Here is a 27,627-nt window from a genome sequence, read left to right as displayed (position 1 = left end):
TGAAAATCTCTGAATTGTCTTCATGTAAAACAGAATCAATGAAACTTACATAAACCATTGTCATCTTTTTATATTCATATTTTTTCTTCAAAATTAGAATGAATTTTAATTCTAAAAGGATAAGCATTTCAACGTACAATTATAGTTCATGAGATTTATACTTATTTATTAAGCAAATATGCAATTTAGTAAACAAATTGATGTACATCAAACCAAAACAAGAAACCCATACAACATCATGAGAAAGGTTAAATATTCATAGTGATTATACATTTGAAATGTAGTTTCCGTTTCAAATGTTAACGCATCTAGATTATTTAACCAATTAAATTATCTTTGAATATCAGGAAATCCAAAACAAAAGATGACATTTTAAAAAGGAAAATGATAGCTTCAAAGTAAAAACTACTTCTTACTTCAAAAACAAAATTTTTCTAAAATGTCAAGCAGAAAGGCTAAATACGTAAGACAAAACACTCCACACCTTAACTAAACAAACTTGAAATCTTTATATACAGAACTAAAATGAATCCATGCAGATCTTTTAAAATTACAACTACTTTATGCTTTTTTCTTCATTAATATATTTCCTAATATATATTAAAAAATGATAATGTGTTCAAGACATATAACATATAAAGTAAGATCAGTTTTCAGTAATTTCTCTTAAAGGAGGGGGGGCAAAAACTTATGGTATAACTACAGAGAAGCAAAGCAAACTATGAAGCAAGAATAATCAGGATGTTCTCAAAGTAGAAATATGTGACTTTAAAACTGCAGGTTGCCTAATTAGTCCGGACAGTGGGCAAAGCAGGCTGAAGCAGGAAATAACAGCTGGGATTAAAGGAACTAACATGTAAGGAAAATAATCTACCTTGTCTTCAGTTTCTCTTTTGACTTTTAAGGAAGTATAAAGGTAATAAGAGACTACTCATTCCCAGTACTGAGTCAATAAATAGAACGGAAAAACGTATCCCTTACTATGTTCCACTAATGTTTTACCTATAAAAATGAGAAGAAATGTAGGAAAAACTATACTTCCCCCTCAAATTATTTAAAGATGATCATACTTTAAACCAATCTTTTAACCATAACAATAATATTCCATTCTAAATAAATAGTCTGAGAAGGAAGAAAGAAGGTAGCTATTTTAAGCTCCATATAAATTAAATCTTTTATTCACGTAACTTTCAGTTATCTTTTAAGTACAGAAACACTTCCTCTTTAAATATCCAAAATCCCATGCAAAAAGATGAAGTCTCACTCATAGCACAGGTGTAAAAACAAAGGCAGGAAAAGGATTAAATGACTTAAGGTATGTTATGCCATTACAAACTGGGAACAGTCTAACCTTCTCCTATATAATGTGTCACAGACACACTAGTTATCAGTGAAGTGATTAAATACTAAACCTGGTGTTATTTGCTATATAAATTAAGGTGGAAGGGAAGGCACTTGAGCAAAAGTACCTAAATCTTCTTAATCCCTTTTCTAGAGAATCCTTAAATTCCACTCTCAACTTTCTGCACTTATTTACACAGGACACATTATCATTTACTATGTAACATTAAAGTTTCCAGTTAAGATACTGGTCACCAGTAAGATAAGAAGCACCAGGAAAAACAGGCAGTCTGCTGAGGATAACAGAGGGGAAAGACAGGAGGGTGGATCTTTGATAACGGGTTAGCCACCATACTGATTGTGGAGCCATCTACCTCCACATTTTTTTATCATGAGAGATAATTAATTGTCTTTGTTTAAACAAACAAAACAAAGAAACAAAAAGAAAGAAAAGAAACTGGTCACAACTTTTGTATAGGATTGATCAAAAAATATTTTTTTCTTGGAACAAAAATGGTTAAAAACTTAGGCTTTCTAAAGATATTTTTATGAGTATAGAGCTTCAAATATATACAAAGCTGGAATCATTTCACTGCCTGCAGTCTTCAGCAAAATCACAAAGTGCTCAGAAATTCTTTGACCTGAGGAGAGGGAAAAATATATTAATATAATTATTTGACTAATTTGAGATAGCTAATATTCATCTTCATTTAAAAGTATAAGACAGGTGAAGACCCCCAACTGAATATGTAATTCTATCACAAAGAGCCATAGTATTTACTTTCAAATGATATATTAATACTTCAGGAGTAAAAGGTGAATGAACTAAAATGTCATTACAGGAGTTACTAAATTTATGTCTAAGATTGATACAGTTCTATAACAGCCATAACCTCTAATTTCACAATCTTTAATTTTGTATTATCTTTATAATACCATAGACTGGTTTAAACAACTCTGAAGGTCCAGACATATAACAGATCTAGAATTTTCCTGAAGCACAAATTTGAATCACGTATCCACTTTGTAACGTTAATGTATGAGGAAGGGTCACATAAACAGTGAATGAATCTAGCAAACTAAGCAACATCATAGCAACAAGATTCTGTTCTCTACATATTCTAGACTACACAGTAATTCTCCTGAGGAGACAAAGATTTTTGCCTCGTAAAAGTACCTAAAAAAGAAACCCAATAGCTAACATTATTGATGAAAATAAAAATAATACAAAATGATAATTCTTCGTCAAAACACAGAAATGTTAGATACAATTTTAAAAAGTAGTTTTATAGATTTATTCACGTAAAATGATGGTTGGCTGTTAGTACTGCAGTGGCTGACTTAATTATTTTAATAGTATAATGAGTGAATTCTATCCTATATATTTTTTTAACATCATTTATAGTATGAAGAGGTCGTTTAAATTGTCCAGCTATGCTTTATTTTATATCATGGAAAATATATGGTATAGTAGTTACCTATAAATGTTGAGACTTTCAAAATTCTTAAGATATAGCCCTTATGAATGTCAAGTACCTATTATCGTACATAGACATTTTGTGACAAGAGAAAAGAAAAAGAAAATTTCTCTCAAAACCAAAACAAACAAGAAAAAATGTGGCTTCTTTTTTAGATCTTAGATCACTAAGTTAACTAGTATGGATATAGGGGTAATTCCCAACACTATTCTCTCTCAAGTGTTCTTCAATAGGTTCTCTCCCAGTCCCTTTATCAGTATGTGTACTACTGACTTAACAGCATATAGGCAACTCCCAATTATCTGGGGGATAGATTAACTGATTAAGGCAATGGCTCAATGAATGATTAGGCAATGACAATTCATCATTGACAAGGTCCCATATAAAACTCAAATTAAAAATCCTTTAAATCTCAAGACCTCAACTAATATAAAAATGAATTAAATCCATATCTTACAACTTCAAATATCCTCCATACTGAATTTAATTGAAAAATACAAAATTAATTTCCCAAGTATCTAAAGACTGGTTGTATAGGGAAGAGGGGAAGGGGAAAAAGCAGAGAGCCATGTGAGCCAAAACTTTAATGTGATTATCTCTATATTACAGATAAAGGAAATAAAGGATAAAGAAGCTCCTTATTTTAGCTAAGGTCACAAAATTAGAATTTGAAGTTAGGATTAAAATCTAAACAGTCTAAATCCTTCGAAAGCTCTTAACTTCCCTTAATGTAACTTTATTTAATCTTTTGTTAGAAAATTGTTTTCTCACAAGTTAGAACACTTTTTTAGACAAAACAAATGTTAGTTTATAGTCTTTGTATAAATTTACCCTTTCAACCAGACTGTGGTGTTTGTCTTTAAAGTCTTCATTTACATCCAGTGTTAATATAGGCACTTCTTGTAGATAATTAAAGTTGGTTCTGTTTAAAGAAAGATAAACAAAATAAATAGAAAAAGCAATAAATAAAAGAAAAACACTAAAAACTTGCTTTATATCATCATTGAAAAATCGCAATGTTGTTAATCATTTGTTCAAGGTCACCCTGAGGCTCAGAGGTTGTCCAAGGTCACACATTAATTAACAAGTGACACTGGATTTGAACCAGAATCTGACCGGTGACAAAGACTAAGTAAACTCTTATCAATTATCTTATAAGTCCTGACCTAAGAAACAAAACTGAAATATCTTAAAATACTCTCTGAGAGTAACTAAATAATGTACACAGACTTCCTACTTTAACATTTAATATGAAATTCCATATACTACTCTGTCAATACCACTGGGGGAGATGAGCTATAAATATTTTAAGGAAATGGATCTTATTACAATAAAAAGAATGAAAATCTACACCTAGAATCCCCCCCATTCTGGGAGATCTTACAACATTAATAAAAAAAATTGCTGAAAATGAAAAATTATACATGCTGCACATTTTAAATTAAAACTTGATAAAAGTATTAAAAATGAGTAGTAAGTAAGAATAAGGAAGTCTTACCTCAGTGTTCTATTCAGGAGCCAGCTTTCATGCTTATAGTGAAGCTTCTCTAAATATTCAAGAGGAATGCCTTGTTCTTCATCTCTTCCCCGTAAATATATTCTACTCAAGCATTTCTAAAATCAAGCAATAAGAAGGGGAAAGGGGCAAAGGGAGAGGAGGAGGAACAATTATTCTTGTCTGCTGCCATTAAAATTTTCTTCCCTAGTGTCTCTTTAGTTATGTTAGCCAAAATCTCCATTTATTACTTCTAGAAAGTTGAAATAGTTCATTTTTCCCTCCCTGTACTTTTCAGCCATTTGGTGGCTCTAAACCAAGTAGTACTTTCAAAAGGAAGCATTAATTTTTGGCATGCATACTTGAAATATTCTGTCTGAAATAAGTTTTGTAAAAAGGAAAAAAGAGTTCAGCATAAAACTGTGCTTCTAAGTCTTTATAAATCCTCTTTTCAGATAGTTAAATGATCCTCTAATCAAAGATATCACGACTATTAATGAAATAAAAGAGTGTTTTGTTAGACTTTAAGATGTTGACTATGAATATTTCTAACAGAATAAAATTATTAGCATTCCTTATATTCTTTCATCTATGTTTGTATTTACTATTTTGTAATTAAAAACAAAAAATTCTTTCAAAAATAAAAGTAAATTTCAAAATTATTATTAAATTCTGGCTTACTTGATACTAGATAAACAAAATCATCACTTGGAATCAGAAACCTACTAGTTTCTTTGAAAATTCAGCTTCAATACAACACAGTTTTTTTCAGGCTAGATGTCCTAACATTTACATTCATCAGAGCCTACTTAATGACTCAGGGAAGAAATAGAAATAAAAAACAGAGCAAAATGGGAATGCAAGCACCAAAACCAGAAATGTGTTAATAAATGTAAGCTCTCATTTATGTTAATTTTATAAAAGGCATCCATTTGGTCTTCCTGGGGTCATTACATAATTTCATAAGTAAACAAGAATAGCTATGTTACAATCTGTCATGAAAGGCACAATTTCAAATAAGCTCCCTCAACTGAAAAAGGCAAGTGTCTGCTAAGTCTCTTCTCAACTGTAGCTGCTACTGCTCACCCATTCCAAGTCAAAACCATAAAAGATTTCTTGAAATGGACCTCCATCAACTTTGCCATTCACTCAGCAAATATTTACTGAGCTCCTACTACATACCCAGGCCTTGTTCTAGGCACTAGAAATTCAACAGCAATTAAAATACCCAAAGTCTCACCTCATGAATGAGTCTAGAATATATATTCTAGGAGTTACCTGAGCAAGTTTCTTAATCTAGCTGTAATAGATAAGAGACCCTGCAAAAGTTAAGAAGAAATAATGAATAGAACTGAGAAAGAATAGAGAAGAGCCTAATAGAGCAACTTGACAAATCTGGGCTTCTAGTCTGCTGAGAAAATAGAATGCTTCTACTTACACAGTTATGAGTTTCTAATTTGGACGTGAGCTAGAGGAGTAGAGTTAAACTAAACTGCCTTCACTGCATACCACTGAAAGGATTTCTAATTTAAATTTAAATTTTCAATGGAATAAACAAATATTTATTGAGTCTCACCTCTGGAGTGGCTCGAAGATAAATGATTCCATCCAGTTCAAGGCTTTGGCCAAACTGGTTGTTCATCCAGTCATGCCAGTCTTGATAAATTGTCCACTCTGTTTCATTCATGCAGTCAGATTCATACAAATTAGATGCAAAAATATACCTGAAAGACAGTCTACATCAACACATAAATCCTTTCCAAAAAGCAAAAAGAAATAGAAAAGAGAGAATGGATCTGTTAAATGGACATGGAACATTCTCCTAAAATCCATGAGAGATAATGCCTTTGACAGCAGGAAAAAAAGCAATAGAGTATCTCCAACTACAGGAAATATGTTCTTGGCCAGTAGTTCTAAAAAATGTGGTCTGAGGACCCTGGTAGTCCCCAAGACCCTTTCAAGGGCTCTGTGAGAGCCCAGATTACTTTATTTATATATTCTACTTCAACGAAAAGAATATATTACAAGAGATTAAACATAAAAGCATAAGTGAGAATCCAGCTGTCTTCTATTAAGTCAGACAGTAAAGATTTGCAAAAAATATAAAATAATGCTTCACTTCTCACAAATTTTTGTTTTGAAAAATATAATTTTCACCAGTATGTTATTTATGTTAGTATGTAATAGGTTTATCATTACTAATTTTAAATAAATAAATGTTTTTTCCATTCTCAATCTTAATTTCTAGTAACATAAATATCAGTAAGACACAAAGTTCTTTGGGCTCCTCAATAATCATTAAGACTGGAAAGGAGTCATGATACCAAAAGTTTGAGAACCCCTGTTTTAAGCTAACGCTACAGGTTAAAAGAATCCTTGCATAACCACGGCAATTCCCTGACACATTTTTGATCTCCTTGTTCCATGTGAGTCTAGAATATACATTCAGATTTAACCAGAGCAGATGAGGATTTTAACAGGGTTAAAGGAACAAAAAAATTTCTCTGCAAATTTGAATGAGATGGCCGCCATATTCCCTATGGTTTCCTTGGAAACTAGGGGTTATAAATGCTAGAACTCCCTGATGCTGTTAGTACCAAAGGGCTGAAGGTATTAAATGTCATTTTCTATCTCAAATCCCCATTCGGCCTCTTATTATTTTGATTCTGAGGAAACAAACAAAAAAAAGTCTAATTTTAAGCCAAGGTTCCAAACTGGTAAGTACAAGTCATTTCTACATACCTGTCACTATACACAGATCGCTCAAAAAATAATACAGGTTTCTCTGCATCTTTGAGCTTGCCATTGAGAGAGGCAAGCTGAGCTCGTATGCGACTGAGGCAAGCATATGACTGGAAGGTAAAAGACCATCGTTCAGGTTTCTCATACATCATCTGAAGAACATTCCCACCACTTTTCTGAGATGGTGTCAGTTCCTATTTTGAATTTGAAAAAAGAAAACAAAAAGCAGAATAATGACCAATAGAACTATTTTAATTTTTTAAAATCTCAAAAAGAGAAGTTGTACAAATAAATGCATCATGATTATCAAAGCCAAAATGAGTAAGTGCTCTTCTTCCTGGCTTTTTCCCACTGTATTTTTCAGGTTGCCTGAGGTCTAGAAGAATTTGAAAAGCTAGCTTCACGACTGATTTAGATCTTTTACACAAAAAGTCATAAACTAACAGCCTATGGCAGAAATTATTTGTTTGGCCCAAATAGGACTTCCAAAAACCCTATGTAGTCCAATAAATACCCTTGAATGCTTCCTGCTGTTCATGGTGAAAGTAGGTGATTTTCTTCTAGAGAAAAAAAAAAAATCCTGAAGTGTAAATATTGCAATTGACCTCAAAGTTTCAGTTCAGAATTAAAAACCACACAAACACATGGCACTTTGAGGCAGAATTTAAATTACATACCACAAACCACATAATTAAGTTGAATCTTCTTTCCACAATTGAAAAAAAAAAAACAGTATAATGTAGCAAGAGGCTAACAGTTCACAATAGGTCTGCATAGAGAATGCACTCCAATTTTAATGATAATTATAATTATACTTACCATTTATTGTCTGTTTTATGCCAGGAACTGAAAAGCTTTACATAAATTATCTCAACCACATGAAATAGTCATCACTGACCCTGCTTTTCAGATGAAAAAAAATGGCTCAAAGAGGTTGTATAACTTGTGAATATCAATATACTTGGTAAGCAGCAAAGCTAGGATTCATCCCTAGGACTGATTTTAAAGCCATATTCTTTCCAAAATTTTTCCTGCCATTAAATGCTGAAGTTATAACTATAAAGTAAACAATACTTACATTTGATTTATTGAAAGGAGATATTTGGCTACTATGTGGATGATTAATTTGGTGCTGGTACTCTGCAGTTTAGTAATTTTACCTTAGACATGGATAATTTTACATAACTATACATACAATAGAGAATTCACTAAGGATATAAAAACAAATTCACTAGCAAAAATACATCTACATCTGAGTTATTTTTTAAAATAAAACTAATAATGAAAAACAATTTTTTGTCTTTATCATCATCTGGGCTTTGCTACATAAATGATAGTTGTCTTTGCTGCACAAATACCTGTCAGCAATGCAACCATTAACTTTAAAATAAACTTCAACAACTTCTACATAAATTAATTAAACATGGTACTTCTGAGTTTAAATTACATTTAAAAATAAATTTAAATTACTTCTATTTAGAGATGTGTGGCAGACAATGCTATGTGTTCTCTAAAACCAGAGTTCTTTTTCTTCCCGGACACACAAGCAGCAAGTCACTCTAAAGACAGTCAAGTTTGAAGCACTGTCCTAGGTTGGATGAGCTACAAGTTTGAAGGGACCTGGTTCCCTGAGTCACAGCATGGTATGCCATCCACCAAATACTATATTGTACTGTTTGTTGAGAAATAAAAGTTTATTATTTTGAACCACAGAGATTTTAGAGTTTACTAAAGCAGCAAGTGTTACTTTAAATCTACCTGATAACATTTAATAAAATCAATCAAGTGAATTTGGTTCATTTGAAAAACACTTGTGATCAATTAACTATGCTCTGTGAATACTGAGATAACAAAATAAGTTAAATACGTAAAATTAAATGGGCTTCTTTATTAGAAAGAGTGAAAAGTTTGAAAGTTTTTCTGAAGAACCTTGAGGACAATATGCTAGGTAGAATAAGCCAGTCACAAAAGGACAAATACTGTATGATTCCAGTTATATGAAGTATCTAAAGTAGTTAGATTCATAGATACAGAAAATAGAATGGTGGTTACCAGGGGCTAGGGGAAGGGAGCAGAGAGTTGTTTAATGCATACTTTCAGTTCTACAAGATGAAAAGGTTCCAGAGATCTGTTTTACAACATTGTAAATATACTTAACACTACTAAACTGTACACTTAAAAATGGTTAAGATGATAAAATTTATAATATGTGCTTTTTACCACAATAAAAAAAGTTAATCACACAAAGATCATAAATCTCCCAGTATTTGGATTTCCCGATAAATGTAATCTCTCTTGTCTAAACACAGTGTGGTAGGATTATGGATAATTTTTATTTTGTTTCTGAAATTCTTATCTATAATTCACTTCATGACAGAATACACTTTACAGAAAACACATATTATTGACAACTTAGGAGAAAACCAGAAATATCAAGTAAAGATACAAAATCACTTATCTTTCTTTTCATTTGAGTCTAACCTTTGCAAACATTGCAAAAGAGCTGAATTAAGTTCAAAAAGAATCAGAGTCCATCAAACAAGATAATCACAAAATAGCCAACGCAAGTTATCAGATGATTTGAGAAGGTACTAGTAAAAGTACTTTATTAAGTATTCCTAATTAATTTCCAAGAATGACTTATCAAAAAATATGCTGTTGCTACATTAACAAGTATATTTTATCACTTCTTTCTCTCAGTTACTAATTGTTCCGTGGCTTCTTAGTGGTAAGAAGTGTTTTGTTATTATTCACAATTAATAACAAAGCGCCCCAAAACAATTCAGTTCAATTAGAAAACAGAACAGAGCAGGGATATCTCCCTAACAGTCTGTGTCTCAAAAATAAGCTAAAAAGAAGCAATCAAACCAAAGCTTTGGGCCTAAATAATAACATAAATCAACAAATAAAGCAAATTATTATTTAAAATAAACCTTCAATATAAAGACTGATAATCACCTGCATGGTATATTTTAAAGATAATCTTACCATGGAATGGGAAGAGAGGGGAGATTACATCTTTTTAGGTATTTTGTTAAAATTGGTGGCAGCTTATCAATAGTATAGCAATATTTCAGCCACTAGGTGGCAAGTTAAAAACAGCCAAAAACAAAACAACCCAAGATAATCATGCACGTGCAAATTTAATTACTGACTAGGGTAATAGATCAAAGGTACCAAAAGCCCAACTCTTCCCATTCTACAGCAACTGCCAAGAAGTGTGATTAAATGGAGAACATCCAAAGTAGGACATAGCCTTGCAAGCGCCGGGTCTGAAGACAGTCTACTTCTCACTACTGACAGTATTCTAAGCCGAGATTTGGACAATGGGTTCACACTATAACTCCAAGGACTGCACCAGGGATGGGTCTGAAGAACGGAGAAAATCCCATTTTTGGGGGTGGCCTTATGGTTCAGTTGGTTAGAACGTGAGCTCTGAACAACGGGGTTGCTGGTTCGATTCCCACATGGGCCATTGAGCTGCGCCCTCCACAACTAGATTGAAGACAATGAGCTGCCACTGAGCTACTGGAGGGGCGGCCGGACGGCTCAGATGGTTAGAGCATGAAATCTTAACAACAAGGTTGCTGGTTCAATTCCCACATGGGATGGTGGGCTGCACGCCCTGCAACCAAGATTGAAAATGGCGACTGAACTTGGAGCTGAGCCACACCCTCCACAACTAGAATGAAGGACAGCGACTTGAAGCTGATGGGCCCTGGAGAAACACACTGTCCCCCAACATTCCCCAATAAAATTTTTTTAAAAAGAATGATTTGCCTTTGAAAAAAAAAATCCCAGTTTTTCAGTTTAGTAGAGGTCCAGAAAAAAAGAAAATATCCAAAGATACAGGGAACCCATCTGCCCACCACCATCCTCACACTCCACAATTTTAATACCCACAAATACTACCCTCACACTGTCTGAAATTCCACCTAGAAGTACAGAGGACTAACAATATAGTAGCCCTCGACACACACACAAAAATAAAGCTATCAGACAATGTGCACCAAAATCCAATAAAGGTTATCAAATTGTAACATCGTGGAGACATGAATAGATAATAACAAGAGCATCTGCATGGTAGTTTTAAAGAAAGGTTAATTTGGAATTTTGACTCTAGTATATGGGAATAAAAATGCCCCAGTCCATAAACATGCATATCAGATCCATGAAGCCAATACAGCCTCAAAATGGAGACAGATGCATCAATGTGTCACAGTCTGATGACATCATTAAAATAATATAACTAACTTCCTGGGCTTTGATTCTAAGCATAACAGCTGACCTTCGTATTATAAATTGTCTTCCCATGTATATTGATGGAGTGTTTTCAATCTTTCATCTTCAACATAACTGAAGGGTTCAGTATACTCACAACACTAACAGTGATTCACTAGGGCAGTCATTTTTAACCAAGAGGCATTCACATATTTGAATTCCTAAGGAATTGTTTGTTATTTTAAAAAGCACCCCAAATCCTTGAAATTCTTAAGAGTTCCTTCTACTGGTTGAGAATTATGGGCCTACATAGATAGTAGATTGACCTAATTCAGTGAATCTGATAATTATATTTCTCTCTGCAAATAATATTTTTAACATTTGGTTTTTATATGTCAGTTTCTGTAACCTTGGTTAATGTGAGGTATACTGAGAGGCAGAGACATTTAATGTGCCAAAAAAAAAGTTACACATATTTGAGTTAGAAGCTTATAATACTAAAACTAGAATAGACCTTAAATAGAGTTCACCTAATTCAATCTAGTCTAACACTGGAATCCCTTCTGTACTTTTTGACATTTGTTTAATTTGGCTACTTTCTACTTACCACCTGAGAATAACTACACTGACAGTTGTTCCCAGAAATGGGGGGCGAAAGAGGTGTTTTTAGAACACAAGTTTCTCATTTCTAATAGTACGCAAACTTGAATACGGCACTTCAGTGAAAGAGGCCATGAGATATACTTTGGGAGGTAAAAATGCAGGGTGACGGGGGAGACAGAAGAAAAGTAAAATGGGCAAAAGGACCTAAACAGGGACTTTATAAAAGACATCCCAAAAAAGAAATGGCACATTAATTAATTAAATAAAGGAGCAAAATCTCATCAGCAATCAGGAAAATAAAATTAAAACCATGTTATTAAATAGTCACAACAGAATGACAAAAACTAGGAAGTTGGACAATACTAAATATTGGCGAAGACATGGACTAGTGACAGCTTGAGGATACTGTGGGGATCAGACTGTTAAAACTACTTTGGAAAACAGGCATTGTACACATATCCCACCATCCAGCAATTTTACTTCTTATTCCTAGAGAAACTTGCATGTGTATGTATATCAGGATCCATGTTCACAGCAGAGCTGCTTTTACAGCAACTACACTAGAAACCACTCAAAAAAACGATCACAGGTATAGAATGGGCAAATGGTGATATATGAGTACAACTGAATACTCTATGGTAATGAAAATGAACAAGCTATACCTGCATGTAGCAATAAGGACAATTTTCATAAACTTATTAGGCAAAAGATACAACAGGAAAAAGAACACAAAGTTTCTTTCATTATATAACATTCAAAAACAGACAAAACTAAGTTATATTTCTTAAGAGACATGTTCATGTATGGTCAATTATTTTTAGAAGAAAGGAAAATTATTATCACAGGAGTTATTTCATGAGTGATTACCCTAGTGGAGTCATTACCCCAGTAAATGAGATATTGTGACCTGAGAAGGACTATCTGGGACTTCTGGAATGATAGTAATGTTCTTTCTTGACCTGGATGACGGATACAAAGATGTTAACCTTAAAATTATTCTTCAAACTGTACAAGGTTCCATATACAATGGTGCCTCGGTTTTTGAACGTCTTCATTAATGAACATTTCGGTTTATGAACGCCGGAAATTTTATGGATCTATGGTATCATTAGATAGTAAAATTCATGCTAAATATGCAGTTTTAGGGGTTGATTTCAAAGGTCTGGAACGGATTAATCCATTTTGCATTACTTTCTATGGGGAAACTGTGCCTCAGTTTTCGAACGTTTCAGAACTCGAATGTTCTTCCAGAATGGATTACGTTCGAAAACTGAGTTACCACTGTACTTTTCTATGATTGTATCATGTCAATAAGAAATGTTGAAAGAAAGAAGCAAATAAACAAATTTACCCACTTTAAAACAAATAGGTATGTAAGAAAATATTTTTGGTTATCCAAAACCATATATCCTCAAGGTCGACAGAATATCTTGCTAATTAGTGATTCCTCCTTGTATATTTAATTTACATTTTAAATAACTATTATTCTCTGATCCTTCATACCAACAGCTAAACTCTAAAAATTGGACATTTTTTTCCAATCCCAGCCTCCTCAGCTCTAACATATTAAGTTTCTAGCACAGATTTCCATGTTGAATGTTTCTGCTATGCTGCTTTCAATTTCAATTCTCCAAAAATGAAAACCTGAGCTATCAGATATCTCTCTTTCATATACATACAATAAAAAATTTTGCTATAAAACAATAAAATTTAACTGTTACTTCCTCTTTCACTTTTGCAATGTAGGATGGAAACGGCTGGGAAATTGAAACTTCTGTCCAGGGTGAAAGTCTAGCAAGAATGACAGTACAAAGAAATGGGAGATTAATGGTTCTGAGACAAAAAGCTTGAAAGATAAACTAATAAAATTCAGTTCTTGAGTAGGTGTTTTGTTTTTGTTTTCTTTGCTTGCTTTTAAATAAAATGTAAAATGCCATTCAAGGAATTTAACTACAATTAGATTTTTTGTAAACTTTTTAATTAATTTTTGAAAACTTTTAAAATTGTACTTATATACAATAAAGTGTATAAATCTTAAGTGCATAGTCAATGTTTACATAGATATACATGCATGTAAGTAGTGCCCAGATGAAGATATAGACTTAATGCTAGATTTTAAAGTTTTACTGGAAAAGAAAAAAACAAGCCAACAAAAAACCTAAGAGATTAAATGCTACTGCTTCTCTAAAACAAAAGGTTTTTATTTTATTTAGTTAAATTTTATTTTCATACCTGAAATTCATCTTGAGTACTTTGAACATTGCACCATTGAACAACAGGTTCAGGAACCACTTCCCAATCCTCGCAGACTTGCTTAAGGATATTCACAAATGTTGACTTCCCTGCAGCTTTTGTGAGAGGAAAAGTAAAAATGAGGAAGGAAACTTACCAGAAAAAAAATCCTAGTCATCAGATTTTCAAAATTTATAGTCATGCAGAGCATAAGAACGTTTCAGTCAATAATGCACTGCATATATTACAGTGGTTCCTTAAAGACTATAATGGAGTTGAAAAATTCCTATCGCCTAAGTGACACGTAGCTATCCTAATGTCTTAGCACAATGCATTACTCACATGTCTGTGGTCATGCTGGTGTAAACAAACCCACTGAGCTGCCAGTCGTATAAAAGCATAACCATTCAATTATGTATAGTATATAATACTTGATGATAATAAACAACTATGTTACTGGTTTATATATTTACTATATATATTTTTTATTGGTTATGGATACATTTTACTTATAAAAAAAGTTTGCTGAAAAACAGTGTGCTGTGTTATGCTAGAAGCAGCCTAATACATCTTGTGTTTAATGCGTCTTTTTTTTTTTTTAATTGGGGAATATTGGCGGAACAATGTGTTTTTCCAGGACCCATCAGTTCCGAGTCAAGTCAGTGTCTTCAATTTTGTTGTGGAGGGCGCAGCTCACAGGCCCATGTGGGTATCGAACCGGCCACCCTGTTGTTCAGAGCTTGCACTCCAACCAACTGAGCCATCTGGGCGCCCTAAGGTGTCTTTTAAGTGCATGATTTTCTCTTGTACTTGATTTAATCTCGTGTTGTTTTGTATAGTAACACACTGTACAGACTTGTAGCCTAGGAGCACTAGGCTATACTACATAGCCTCTGTGTGTAGTAGGCTCTACCATCTAGGTTTGTGCACTCTATGATGGTCTCACAATGACGAAATTGCCTAACTACACATTTCTCAGGACATACTCTCATTGTTGAGCACCACATGACTGTAATAGCAAACAATACAAAACAAAAACATTGAATTCCCTTACCTTTCTCTTTAAATTTTTTAATGAAAACTAAAATGGTCCCTGTCCACTTTATATTAAGCATATTTGTTATTTATTGGTTTTAGTTTACTCAAACCATGAGAGTTAAAAACATGGTGGGACTCTAGGCAAGAGGTTATGGCAGGAAAGAATCCTTGTCCTAGACTCACTTTCCTTAGCAAAATAATGAAAGATAACTTTGTTGGAAGTGGTTATAGCTTTCTTCTACTGAATTAGTTATGTGATTTTGGTAAGTCACTGAATCTCTCGGAGCTTGTTTCCTCATAATACAATGGAGATAATAATAATACTCTTCTCATGGAAACTGCTATGATAAGCAACTACAGTGATAGTATTCTAGGCTCTCACATTTTAAAATTTTTCCTCTCTATTGTTTCCATTCTCACAGTTTACAGTTTAGATAGGTCTTTCCTATCTAAAACTAATTTAGAAACAGCCAAAGAAACCATAAAATCAATATAAAGATGCATCCAATGCCTAGAATTTTAGAATGGGAAACAGTATTATTATATGACGCTAATTATCATATGGCACTATGGCTAACAAATTATTAAAACATTTTTGCAAAGCACTTCCTACAAGCAATAGCCATGTTTCTCTGCTTCACTTTCATGATTCTGTGCAGTGTGCATTCTATCCAACCCTTTAAAAAAAGTCGTATGTACTTTACTTCTCTCTGATCATTCACTAGTTTCTGAGATATGGGGAATGGGGGATAGTTCTGGTATAATCAGAACATATTATATTCTATTTAATAATAGGAAAAGTCTTGACCTAGAATTTAACAGGGTGTAGCAGTACTCCTAATGGCCACCACACCCTTCCTATCTGAAGTCACCAAATGTAGTTATATTAGACATCGCTAATCAGCGCAATTCATCCTCTCTCTCTCTCTCTCTCTACACACACACACACACACACACACACACACACACACACAGCACCTTCACTATGTTTATAAGCAAAGCCTTCTCTTCCTTATAAACTGGATCCAAAGAGAGCACAAAGAACTTACCTTTGACTTGCAGAACTATCGTGTTTCCCCGAAAATAAGATCTAACCAGAAAATAAGCCCGAGCATGATTTTTCAGGATGACATCCCTGAACATAAGCCCTAATGTGTCTTTTGGAGCAAAAATTAATATAAGATTCGGTCTTATTTGTGGGGAAACATGATATATTCAAACCTAGGACATTAAATAGGGCAACAGAAGAAAAAAGAAAAAACTAGAATTTGAAACTTAACTGGTCGTATTAGTTTTACACGTATATAACCTTATATACTTATATATATAAGTTTTAGACTTATACACTTTAAAGAAGAATTTTAAAAGATCACACAGAAGAGAAAATAAAGAGGAGGGGTCAATAAGAAAGTAACACAGAACAGTTGAGAAGCAAAACACAAAAGTCCTATTATCACCACAGGATAGGAGAAAAAATTTTAAGGATAAATTAGATGACTATTAGATCTAATCACGGGAAAAACATTGATGACCCTGGATTTTGTGTGGAAAGGGTAAGCATAGGGACTGTTAGGCACTTACAAGAATAATAAGTGGAAGCATATAAAATGATCACGACATTCACTGAGCTAGATGAAGAGGAAAGGAAAACATGATGTTTAGATAAAACACGCAAGGAACACATTAAAAAAATCAGGCATCCACTAGAATCTGAAAGCACTGAAGGCTAGAGCATTCTACTTTCTTCTGACACTGCCTACAAACAGGAAAAGTTTATGTGGTCATACTCCGAAATTTTAAGAGCAATAAGAGTTATATTTAAATTAAGCAGAGTCACAATAGCTACCTAGAGTTCCCAATTGGACTAAAATCCAGTTCTTGAACTTTGTTGGGGTAAATGGCAAGTTAGAAAATAAGCTAATTAATAAATTAATATTCTATGACAGCAAAGGAAAACAAGAACCAAGGACACCGGTGTTAATGTTTTAAAAGGTCACAGGACCTAAGAGAATTACTTATGCCAAGCAGGCATTATGATGCCAAAAGTTATCCTGTACAGACTATTAAGATGAGAAGGACCAGGTAAGCCTCCATAAATCTAACATAAGGAAGTATTTCAGTAACAGAGAACATGATCAGATGGATTATCTAAGTATAAAACTAATACAACCCGTTAAGTTTCAAATTCTGGGAAGAATAGAACAATCACAAAATAGTCTTATACACACAGATTAGCAATTTGTACGTTTATAGCTTATTTGGATCTGACAAGTACCATGAAGGGAACACATGAACAACAGTGCAAGAGCAATAATAAACAGCAACTGGCAAAGCTTCAATGTTAGAAAGACAACAAGTGGTTAGGAATATACACCATCAAAATAGCAAAATGTTGTCTTACAGAAGAAACGCAGGCCCAGTGTTACCAGATCTTCCTTCAGATTTTTCGAGAAGACAAAAATTTAGAGTTTACAGGAATCTCAAAATTTTTTAATGCTAGCAACTAATTAAAAATTTTTTTTCAAATTTGTGGAAGCCAATTTTGTGCAAATGCAGGCCACCAGTTTGCAATTCCTTTGAAGTGTAGGTAAGGGGGAAGTCACAGAATTTTAAGCAGATGATAACACAATTATAGTAGTCTCCCTTTATCCACAGGGAATACTTTCCAAGACTCCCAGTGGATGCCTGAAATTGCGGATAATACCAAATCCTATACGTATTGTTGACCCTTGATCAACATGAGGGTTAAGGGTGCCAACCCCTCCCACCCCCGCAGAGGAAAATCTGTGTATAACTTTTGACTCCCTTTTTAAAAAACTTAATTATTCCAGGACCCCCACAAATACCAAAATACTCAAGTCCCTTATATAAAATGGCACAGAATAATGCACACATTTGGCCCTCCACATCTGTGGATCCCCAACTGTGGATTGAAAATACTGTTTGAATTGTTCAAGGGTCAACTGTACTATGTCTTTTCCTATACATATATACACTTCACAGCTTTTCTTTGGCATGTCAAAATTGCCAGCATCACTGCTCTGGTGCTTTGGGACTATTATTAAGTAAAATAAGGGCACATGAACACAAGCACTGCAATGCCACGGCAGTTGACCTGAAAATCAAGATGGCTACTAAGTGCCTGAATGGGCAGCTCGCATATGCAGTGCTAATATGCTAGACAAAGGGACGATTCGCGTCCTAGGGGGTTTGGAGAGGGACAGCACAAGATTTCATTATGCTACTCTGTATGGTGCACAATTTGAAAGTTATTGTTTATTCTGCAATTTTTTCATTTAATATTTTCAGACTGCTTGGCTGCAGGTAACTGAAACCACAAAAAGTGAAAGTGCGGATTAGGAGGAGACTACCATACTTATTCTGGGAAGTGTTAAGAGAAACTGGAGATAGGGTGGCCTACTAGAAAATTACTTCATTCAGATGCTCGGAAAATGAAAGACTTTGAGAGGAAGTAAATTTCTAGATATGAGATGTTGCCTAAGAGGATTTAAGAAAGAGGATTAATTCATTGTGATATTGAGGAGAGGCTGTTCATCCAAATTTACTTATAAAATGCCTTTGTTCAACTACTTTCTGTCTTTATATATGGCCTTCTTTATCGAAAAGTAGCTGTGAGGAATCATATGTACTAGTAAACACTCATCTTCAAAGAACTTATCCTGCTGAGAGGAAATGAGTCTGCTACAGTTGATCTTTAAACAATGCAGCAGTTACAGGCATCGACCACTGCCCAGCAGAAAATCTGCGTATAATTTTTGACTCTGCAAAAATTTAAATTATCCCTTGGCATCTGTTGTCATGCAGCAGCCTACCCGTCTGCCCCTCGTACCTACCTCTAAAGAAAGGAGAGTCTGTGAGACGGATCCTTTCAGGGACTTTGCTTCACCTTTGAGCTTACACCTTATGCCTCCTTGTTTGGCCCCAAAGGATGGCTAGTTAGTCAATGACGGGTAAGATTCCTCAAAGGAGGAACAACCTAAGCCAGGCACAGTTGCATAGGGGCCACCTGGAGAACTCACGGGGTTGATAGAGGTGGGCATAGACCCCCACCTTCCCCTGACTAAGGAGAGCTTCTGCCTCTGTGGCTATATTCCTTCCCACAACCTGCTTGGGAAGAGACTCAATGATGTGATAACATCAGTTCTCCGTCTTTTCCCATCAGTAAGTTTCAGCATAAAGGTTTTGTCCCTTGGGGAGGTACATACAACAATTACTAAGACATCCTGGGACTATCGGTTCCGGCTGCCTGCAGGCAAGGGTGATTGGTTTGAATCAGTTTCCTAGTATAATGTATGAAATTCACAGATCTTGAGATTAACAAGCTTTACTTCCTCATTTGTTAACCAATAAAAGCTATGTGTTGGCCCGATTCAGGGCTCAGTCCTTGAGGCTTGAGTCCCTTGGCCCCGCTTGCACTCTATTCTTGGCTACTGTCTTTCTTAACCCTGTGCCACCCTTCTCGCTTCCCACAGCTCTTGTTGTGCAGGACGCGACATTTGGCGCCCAACGTGGGGCCCAATTTTGGGACTCACTTGTGGGGCTTGAGAACGAAGGTCGGCTTCGAGTCGGAATTCAAAGAGGTTTCAAAGAGGCTTCACGGCGTGGGGACCCGGGAGAGGTCGCGATAACTACTGGAAGAAAGTAGGGTAACTCCCGGAATTTAACCAAGGTAAAAGGGGAATTTCCTCTTTCTATGTGCAGGGGTATGAATGTGTGAGTATGTGATTATAGTTCCACGGGTATGGCAACGGAGCTAGCTAGAGTCCTAATCTGCGGTTCCATGGTCTAAGTCATAAGGCAAAATGGTGACTTAACGCCTGACAGCATTAACCAAGCCTGGGGTTTATACGGGTGAACCACAGCCAAGACAGACCTTAAAGTCCTGCGAAGGACGCGGCCAGACGGGCATCTGAATCCATCCTGAGTGAAAGTCTTCCTCTCTATCCTTTTCTCTATACATAATGGGAAATGTTAATAGCCAATATAGGTCTTATATTTGTTTGCTTAAACACCTTCTTGAGGCTGGAGGAGCTCGAGTGTCAGATCAGAAATTAGAGGAGCTTCTCAATGTAATTGAAACTTATTGTCCTTGGTTCCCAGATTTAGGGACGTTAGATTTAAAAATATGAGGAAAAATTGGTACAGAACTCCAGGGATTATATCATAAAAGAGTTTCTCTCCCAGTAACCATCAGGGATACGTGGAAATTAATCCAGCCAGTTTTAGAACCTTTACAAACTGATGAGAAAGATAAAAGAGAACAAAGAGTACAGGAATCTGAGAAAAAGGAGCTCTGGAAGCTCCCAGCATAATTCCCAAGTCGTTATATCCCCAGTTGGAGCCCTCAGCTCCTTCTGATCTGCCGCTACCACCAGCTTTTACAGCGTGTGAATGGGATTCACCAGCGCAGCAGGAAAATAAAAACGTTAATTCTTTTCTTTCTGCCACTGCACGCACACCTCTCTCTCTTTCAGGAGGCTCTCCCGCAGCTCTCTGCCGTGGAGAAGGGTATAAGACAGGCTAGATTGGAAGGGGACATTGCAGCATTTGCCTTTCTTGTTGTCATTCATGAACGCGTTACTCCTGACACAGATCCAAACCACCCTAACATTGTTCAGGAATTATAACATGAGCCATTTTCATTTAAACTTTTAAAGGAGCTCAAACAGGCGGTAACTCAATACGGCCCTACTTCTCCTTACACCATGGGTCTTATACAGGGTATAGCTCATGGCAATCGATTAATTCCCACAGATTGGAATACCATGGCCAAGACTTGTCTTTCCTCATCCCAGTGTTTGCAATTTAAAACTTGGTGGATTGATGGTGCAGAAACCCAAGATAGACATAATCAGGCTCACAATATAGCTATTGTCAAAGATCAATTGCCAGGGAGTGGCCATTGGGAAAACACCCAAAATCAATTAGGATGAACAGGCTGCTGACCAACTACAAAGAATTTGCCTAATGGTATGGGAAAAAATAGAAACCGAGGGTAAAGCCCCGATGTCATTTCAAAAAGTCTTACAAGGGCCTCGAGAACCATACTCTGAATTTGTTGCCAGGCTACAGGATGGTATCAGCAAACAGGTGGCCAATTTACAGGCAGCTGAGATAGTTTACAAATCATGGCATATGATAATGCTAATGATGACTGCAAAAAGGCTATAGGGACCATGAAAGGGAAAACAGACACTACGGGATATATCTGTTTGTGTCAAGGAGTAGGAACTGAACAATTTAAAGCTACTATGTTAGCTCAAGCCATGACTGGATTCAAAATAGGTCAAAATAAATTTCCTGGTACTCACTATAATTGTGGGGAGCCAGGCCATATCAGAAAAGAATGCAGAAAGAAAAATAAAACCAGTTCCCATTTGCCTAATGCTAATACTGTTACGGGATCTAAACCACCTGGATTGTGCCCTAAATGCCAAAAAGGAAATCATTGGGCTTCTGAATGCAAATCAGTTTTTCATAAGAATGGGACCCCTATTCAGGGAAACGTGAGGTGGGGCCAGCCCCAGGCCCCCCAATGACAAAAACTGGGGCATATGTGAATCAGGCTGCTGTTCAGAATTATCAGGCAGTACCTCCCCCCACTTTCAGTACAGCAATGAAGTCCTGCTTCGGAAGGGAGTGCCGCTATAGACCTCTGTGCAGCACAAAATATTTTGTTACTTCCTGGAGAATCTCCTTTATATGTGCCCACTGGACTTTTTGGACCGATTACCCCAGGTACTGTTGGGCTTCTCCTCGGTCGTTCTAGTTTAACATCCAAGTGAGTTACAGTTCATACTGGTGTTGTTGAGTCTGACTATATAGGAGAAATTCTAATTCTAATGTCCTCATCTGTTCCCTGGACAGCTAAAAAGGGAGAGCAGACGGCAAAATTACTTTGCTCCCATATATTCTCCCAGGAAAAAAGGGAACGCAAAAAAGGAGAACTGGAGGTGTTTTAAAAACACCAGACAGGAATTTTTCTAAAAGAAATCAGGAATTCGCCCAGTTTGTCAAATTGAGATACAGGGTAAAAGATTTATAGGTCTTTTAGATACAGGAACAGATGTTTCCATAATCAGCTCTCAGTAATTTATTTGGTCTTTTGCGGGGGGGGGGGGGGGGGTGCTCAACTGGATAGCACCCCCGCACCCTAACTCCTCAGGCCAACGAAGAGTTAGAATTAGTTAAAAAGAAAATTCAGGATTCTCAAGATCAACGTATTGATCCTTCTTTGCCTTTCCAAATGTTAATTTTCCTTACTCCACATTCGCCTACAGCAGTAATTGTTCAACAAAATGACCTGGTGGAGTGGCTTTTTCTGCCTAACAACTTTACTAAGTCACTTCCGAGCTACGTAGACTTAATCTCAGAACTTGTATCACGAGCTCGCACCAGGTGCTTCATTTAAATGGACAGGAACAAAGTAAAATAGTGGTTCCCTTTAAAAAACAACAGATAACATATTTAAACATTCATTCTGAATCTTGGCAAATTGCTACTAGTGATTTTTTTTTAATACTTGACAATCATTATCCAAAAAATAAGTTATTTCAGTTTATCCTGAAAACTAATTGGATTTTACCTAAAAAATTCAGACAGGCCCCTATTCCTCTAAGCTTTACAGTTTTTACAGATGGATCTAATAATGGTAAAGCAGTAACTGTCAGCAAAAAAAGGTCATCAACTTATTCACACTAATTGTATTTCAACACAAAAGGCCAAATTGGTAGCAGTTTTAACCGTGTTACAAACTTTCTCTGACCCTTTAAACATTGTTTCTGATTCTGCTTACATTGTTCATACAGTAAAAAGTATTGAAACAGCATCTCTCTCCAATAATCCTAATCAATCTCTTTAGCTTTTGTTTACCCAACTCCAACAGATTGTGAGAAACCATCAACACCCTTTCTTTATCACCCACATTCAGGCTCACAGTACATTACCTGGTCCTATGAGTCAAGGTAATGCTATTGCAGACTCATTAGTAGGAAGTGCCCTTGTTACCGAGACAATGCATTTTCATTCTCTGACTCATACCAATGCTGGTGGTCTTTGCTCTCTGTTTCCTATCACTAACAAACAAGCTCGACAGATTGTTCAAACCTGCCCGACTTGTCAGATTCTTAATGCTCCACAGAAATACCCTGAAGGAGTAAATCCTAGAGGTCTTATACTCAATGCTCTTTGGCAAATAGATGTAACTCATATTCCCTCTTTTGGATGTTTGTCCTTTGTGCATGTCACCATTGACACAGCGTCTGGTTTTCTAGTTGTTCCTGCTCAAAGTGCTGAGACTACTGCCCATGCAATATGCCACTTGTTTGTCTGTTTTTTCAATTATGGGGCTTCCTCTAGCGAGCAAAACAGACAATGGCCCTACATACACCAGTGCCAAGTTTGCAAAATTTTGTCCTGAATGGCACATTACTCACACCACTGGTATTCCTTACAACCCACAGGGTCAAGCCATTGTTGAACATGCTAATGTAATGCCACATTAAAAAAACAATTACAAAAACAAAAAGGGGGAGAAATAGGGGACCCCCACAGATATAATTAGCAAGAGCTATGTTTACTTTAAATTGTTTGAATTCATCTGGCTCAGATACCAAGGCTCACCTTGGACGCACTGCAGCTGAGAGACATTTCAATAGTCTCAAGTTCAAAACCTTTGGAAAATGTGCCTTATTGGTGGAAGGACATTTAAACTAATCAATGGTATCTAGGAACTTTATTAAAATGGGGACAAGGCTTTGCTTGTATTTCTCCAGGTCCTGAAGAACGACCTTTGTGGATATCTGGTTGGTGTGTCAAGCCATACCATGAGCGACAGCCCACGGAAGAGAAGACGTTTATGGATACCCATCTGCGCCCTTAGGACGTGGAAAGGCTCCCCAACTGTTCATGCTGTTTTATAACTTCTTCATAAGATTTTACATAGGACTAAAAGATTTATTAACATTTTGATTGCAGCAATTATGGGAATTATAGCAATAGCCACCATGGCTGCAGTCTCTAGAGTAGCATTACATCAGACTGTACAGACAACCCAATTTGTACAGAAATGGCATGAAAATGCTAGTAAAACTTGGAAATGATCAGAAAATTAGTGTTAGATTAGATGATTTAGAGACAACTGCAGTTTTTCTTAGAGATCAATTTAAAAATCTCTATACCTTAATTACTTTCAAATGTGATTGGAATGTTTCTACTTACTGTGTGACTCCTTTTTCTTACAACCAAACTAGGACCCCGTGGTCGGAGGTATGAGCTCACCTCCGGGGATATGCTCCCAACCTTATTGTGGATATTCCACAATTACAACAAGAAATAGATCATATGTCTCATGCCACGCTCTCACTCCTCCCAGGAGAGGAGACACTTTCCGCGACTGCAGAAGAACTATCTCATTTGAATCCACTCACTTGGGTGAAAACCCTAGGTGGAGGATTTGTGGGTGCAATTGCACTTCGGTTAATTATTCTTATTCTATTGTGTTTAGTCCTCAGGTGTGGGCAACAAGCCCTCCGACGGGACATAAATGAATGAAAAATCTACGAGGTCTGTGTTTCTCATGTTTCAAAAACAAAGAGGGGGAGATGTTGTCACGCAGCAGCCTACCCATCTGCCCCTCGTACCTACCCCTAAAGAAAGGAGAGTCTGTGAGACGGATCCTTTCAGGGACTTTGCTTCACCTTTGTGCTTACACCATATGTCTCCCTGTTTGGCCCCAAAGGATGGCTGGTTAGTCAATGACGGGTAAGATTCCTCAAAGGAGGAACAACCTAAGCCAGGCACAGTTGCATAGGGGCCATCTGGAGAACTCACGGGGTTGATAGAGGTGGGCATAGACCCCCACCTTCCCCTGGCTAAGGAGAGCTTCTGCCTCTGTGGCTATATTCCTTCCCACAACCTGCTTGGGAAGAGACTCAATGATGTGATAACATCAGTTCTCCGTCTTTTCCCATCAGTAAGTTTCAGCATAAAGGTTTTGTTCCTTGGGGAGGTACATACAACAATTACTAAGACATCCTAGGACTATCGGTTCCGGCTGCCTGCAGGCAAGGGTGATTGGTTTGAATCAGTTTCCTAGTATAATGTATGAAATTCACGATCTTGAGATTAACAAGTTTTACTTCCTCATTTGTTAACCAATAAAAGCTATGTGTTGGCCCGATTCGGGGCTCAGTCCTTGAGGCTTGAGTCCCTTGGCCCTGCTTGCACTCTATTCTCGGCTACTGTCTTTCTTAACCCTGCGCCGCCCTTCTGGCTTCCCACAGCTCTTGTCGTGCAGGACGCGACAGGTATCTATGAGGTATTAGTTCCAGGACCCCTGTGGATATCAAAATCCATGGAAGCTGAAGTCTGGTATATAAAATAGCATATATCAATGCATATAGTCAGCCCTCTGCATCCACAGACTTCTAACCACAGATGGAAAACAGTACCTTTATTAAAGAAAAAAAATATTCCTGTATAAGTGGGCCAGCACAGTTCAAATCTTTGTGGTACAAGGGTCAAGTGTATATGGATCTTTTCCACTGGTGCCTTAATACTGGAGCAATGAAACAAGATGTCCCCTTTGAGAGTGTGTTTAGCTTTTTTTCTATTCCTTGGAATGCTGCTAAAGCATCTGCTTGCCTTGCTTTTTAAAAGTAAAAGTGCTTTGAATTTAAGAATTAAAAAACATTTGCTGGGCAGCACGTTTACTCAGTGGTTACAGTTCAATGCTCATAATACCAAGGTCACCGGTTCGATTCCCACATGGGCCAGTGAACTGTGCCCTCCACATCTAGATTGAAAACAACGACTTGACATGGAGCTAATGGGGGTCCTGGAAAAACACACTGTTCCCCAACATTCCCCAATAAAAAAAAAAAAAAAAAAAAAAAAAAACATTTGCTGTATGCATGAATGGCTAGTACCTCACTTGGAGACAATAAAAATTCTATCAAAACAGGAAGTGTCAGGCATAGGTTTCCCGTGGTAGAAACTATATATAAGAATCAGAAGTTCAGGTGCATCTTGTAAAGTGACCTGCATGGTGTAGTCTGTCCCCATTCAGGAGAGAACAGAAACAGCAGTGGTCTTTGAATCATAACCAAGTGTTTACTTTATGTAGTGTAGGGAGTGACGAACTTCATGCTGTTAGGATCTTTAAAAAAAACTCTTTCCTTGCACTTGAATGTTTAGTTTTATTCACAATCACTAAAAATTGGAAACAATCAAATGTCCACAACTGGGTAACAGATAAACTGTGGTATAACCATTCAATGGCATACTACTCAGCAATAAAAAAGAACTACCAAAACAAGCAACATCAATGAATCTAATAGCATTATGCCAGATTAAAGATGCAAGACACCAAAAGGCTCCATCCGTTCATAGGACATTCTGAAAAAGGCAAAACTTACCTGGATAGAAGTCAGATCAGAGGTTGCGAGAGAATAGGAAGAGAGAGGGGGCTGACTACAAGGGAGCACCAGGGAACTTTTTGAGGTGATGGAAATATTCTAAATCTTGATCGTGGTCGTAGTAAAATGACATTACATGTATGTTGAGCTAATAGAAGAGTGTATCTAAAAGAAGGGTAATTCAATGTGTGTAAATTACACTCCGGGAACTGACACACACACACCTCCAAAAAACAAAACAAAGCAAAAACCCCTTTCCTTCGTGGGATCCCAACAAAGAGGATTAACCAGACCCAAAGCCCGCTTAGCCGATCCGCAAACCTCCGCGCGGGAGGAAAAGCCTGTCTGAGAAGCAGCAAATGGGCGCTTCAGCCGCCGCCGTGACACCCCTTGCTACAGAACCAACATTTCCCGGGGCTTCTTACCGATGTTCCCTTCGATAGAAATTTTCTTGATGCGGGTGCCCTCAGAGCTGGTCGCGGGAGATGGGCAGCTCCTCTTGGGTGGGGTGGCCATTCCTGGTCTCGTGGTGGCCCCGAGTGCGTTGCTGAGGGAGGGCTGGGGTGGCCACAGGCGTCCGGACCGCCGCTGTCGCCGAGCGTACCCTGATCTGCAGGCTGGACTCCGGCCCGATGGAGGTTCTCCCACCGGCTGTTCTCCCGATTTGATTTTGGCGCGCCGAGGCAACGGCCGACAGGGGCGGGCCTGTGGAGGAGCCGCCCGCTCAGCTGGAGAGTCACGCCCCACCCTCTACGCAGCCCGAAACGTCGCCTCCTTGAGCCCTCGGCTTTATCCAGCCGTGGCAGGGGCCGCGGAGTGCGCGCCCGGCACGTCGGGTCACGCGGGAGCAGAGGGCGGGGCCGCGCTGGCCACCGCGCGCCTCTCCCGGGACGCAGGGGCGGAGCTGGGGGCGTGGCTGGGGCTGGTGCCTCTGTGTTGTGGCAACCAAAGGCGGATGCCTCCAGGTCGGCGGGCGCCTGAGGTCGGCGGGCGCCCGAGGTCAAAAGGTGTCGCTTGCTCTCGTCACCTGGAGTGGGCA

At 37.2% G+C, this 27,627-nt stretch overlaps 1 protein-coding gene across 2 annotated transcripts; it reads right to left on the bottom strand.

The window, feature by feature from the left end:
* Positions 1–149: 149 nt before the first annotated feature.
* On the bottom strand, positions 150–27,422 carry DCK (deoxycytidine kinase). Of its 2 annotated transcripts, none has more exons than XM_019757073.3 (7): positions 27,014–27,422; positions 14,113–14,228; positions 7,057–7,250; positions 5,891–6,038; positions 4,318–4,433; positions 3,651–3,741; positions 150–1,982 (listed from the first exon to the last, which is right to left on the bottom strand). In XM_019757073.3, exons 1-7 carry the CDS (start codon positions 27,102–27,104, stop codon positions 1,956–1,958), a joined length of 783 nt encoding a protein of 260 aa, XP_019612632.1. In that variant the 5' UTR covers positions 27,105–27,422; the 3' UTR covers positions 150–1,955. The 2 variants fall into 2 exon arrangements, with proteins under 2 accessions (XP_019612632.1, XP_074180579.1); XM_074324478.2 differs by having other exon boundaries at positions 5,891–6,050; positions 27,014–27,247.
* Positions 27,423–27,627: the final 205 nt, after the last annotated feature.

The sequence above is a fragment of the Rhinolophus sinicus genome, chromosome 1 (genome assembly GCF_057876585.1).
Source record: "Rhinolophus sinicus isolate RSI-liver-muscle chromosome 1, RSI-T2T, whole genome shotgun sequence".
Taxonomy (NCBI): Eukaryota; Metazoa; Chordata; class Mammalia; order Chiroptera; family Rhinolophidae; genus Rhinolophus; species Rhinolophus sinicus.
The sequence above is the reverse complement of the archived record's forward strand: the minus strand, read 5'-3'. Positions and strand labels throughout refer to the sequence as shown.

Bases quoted from the DNA above. Each gene is read 5' to 3' on its own strand.
- DCK (XM_074324478.2), bottom strand. From the start codon at position 27,104: ATGGCCACCCCACCCAAGAGGAGCTGCCCATCTCCCGCGACCAGCTCT. The intron at 14,229-27,013 runs GTAAGAAGCCCC...CTCTCACAAAAG, and splicing joins TTCTATCGAAGGGAACATCG to CTGCAGGGAAGTCAACATTT. The intron at 3,742-4,317 runs GTAAGACTTCCT...TTCTTTAAACAG, and splicing joins CTCCTGAATAGAACACTGAG to AACCAACTTTAATTATCTAC.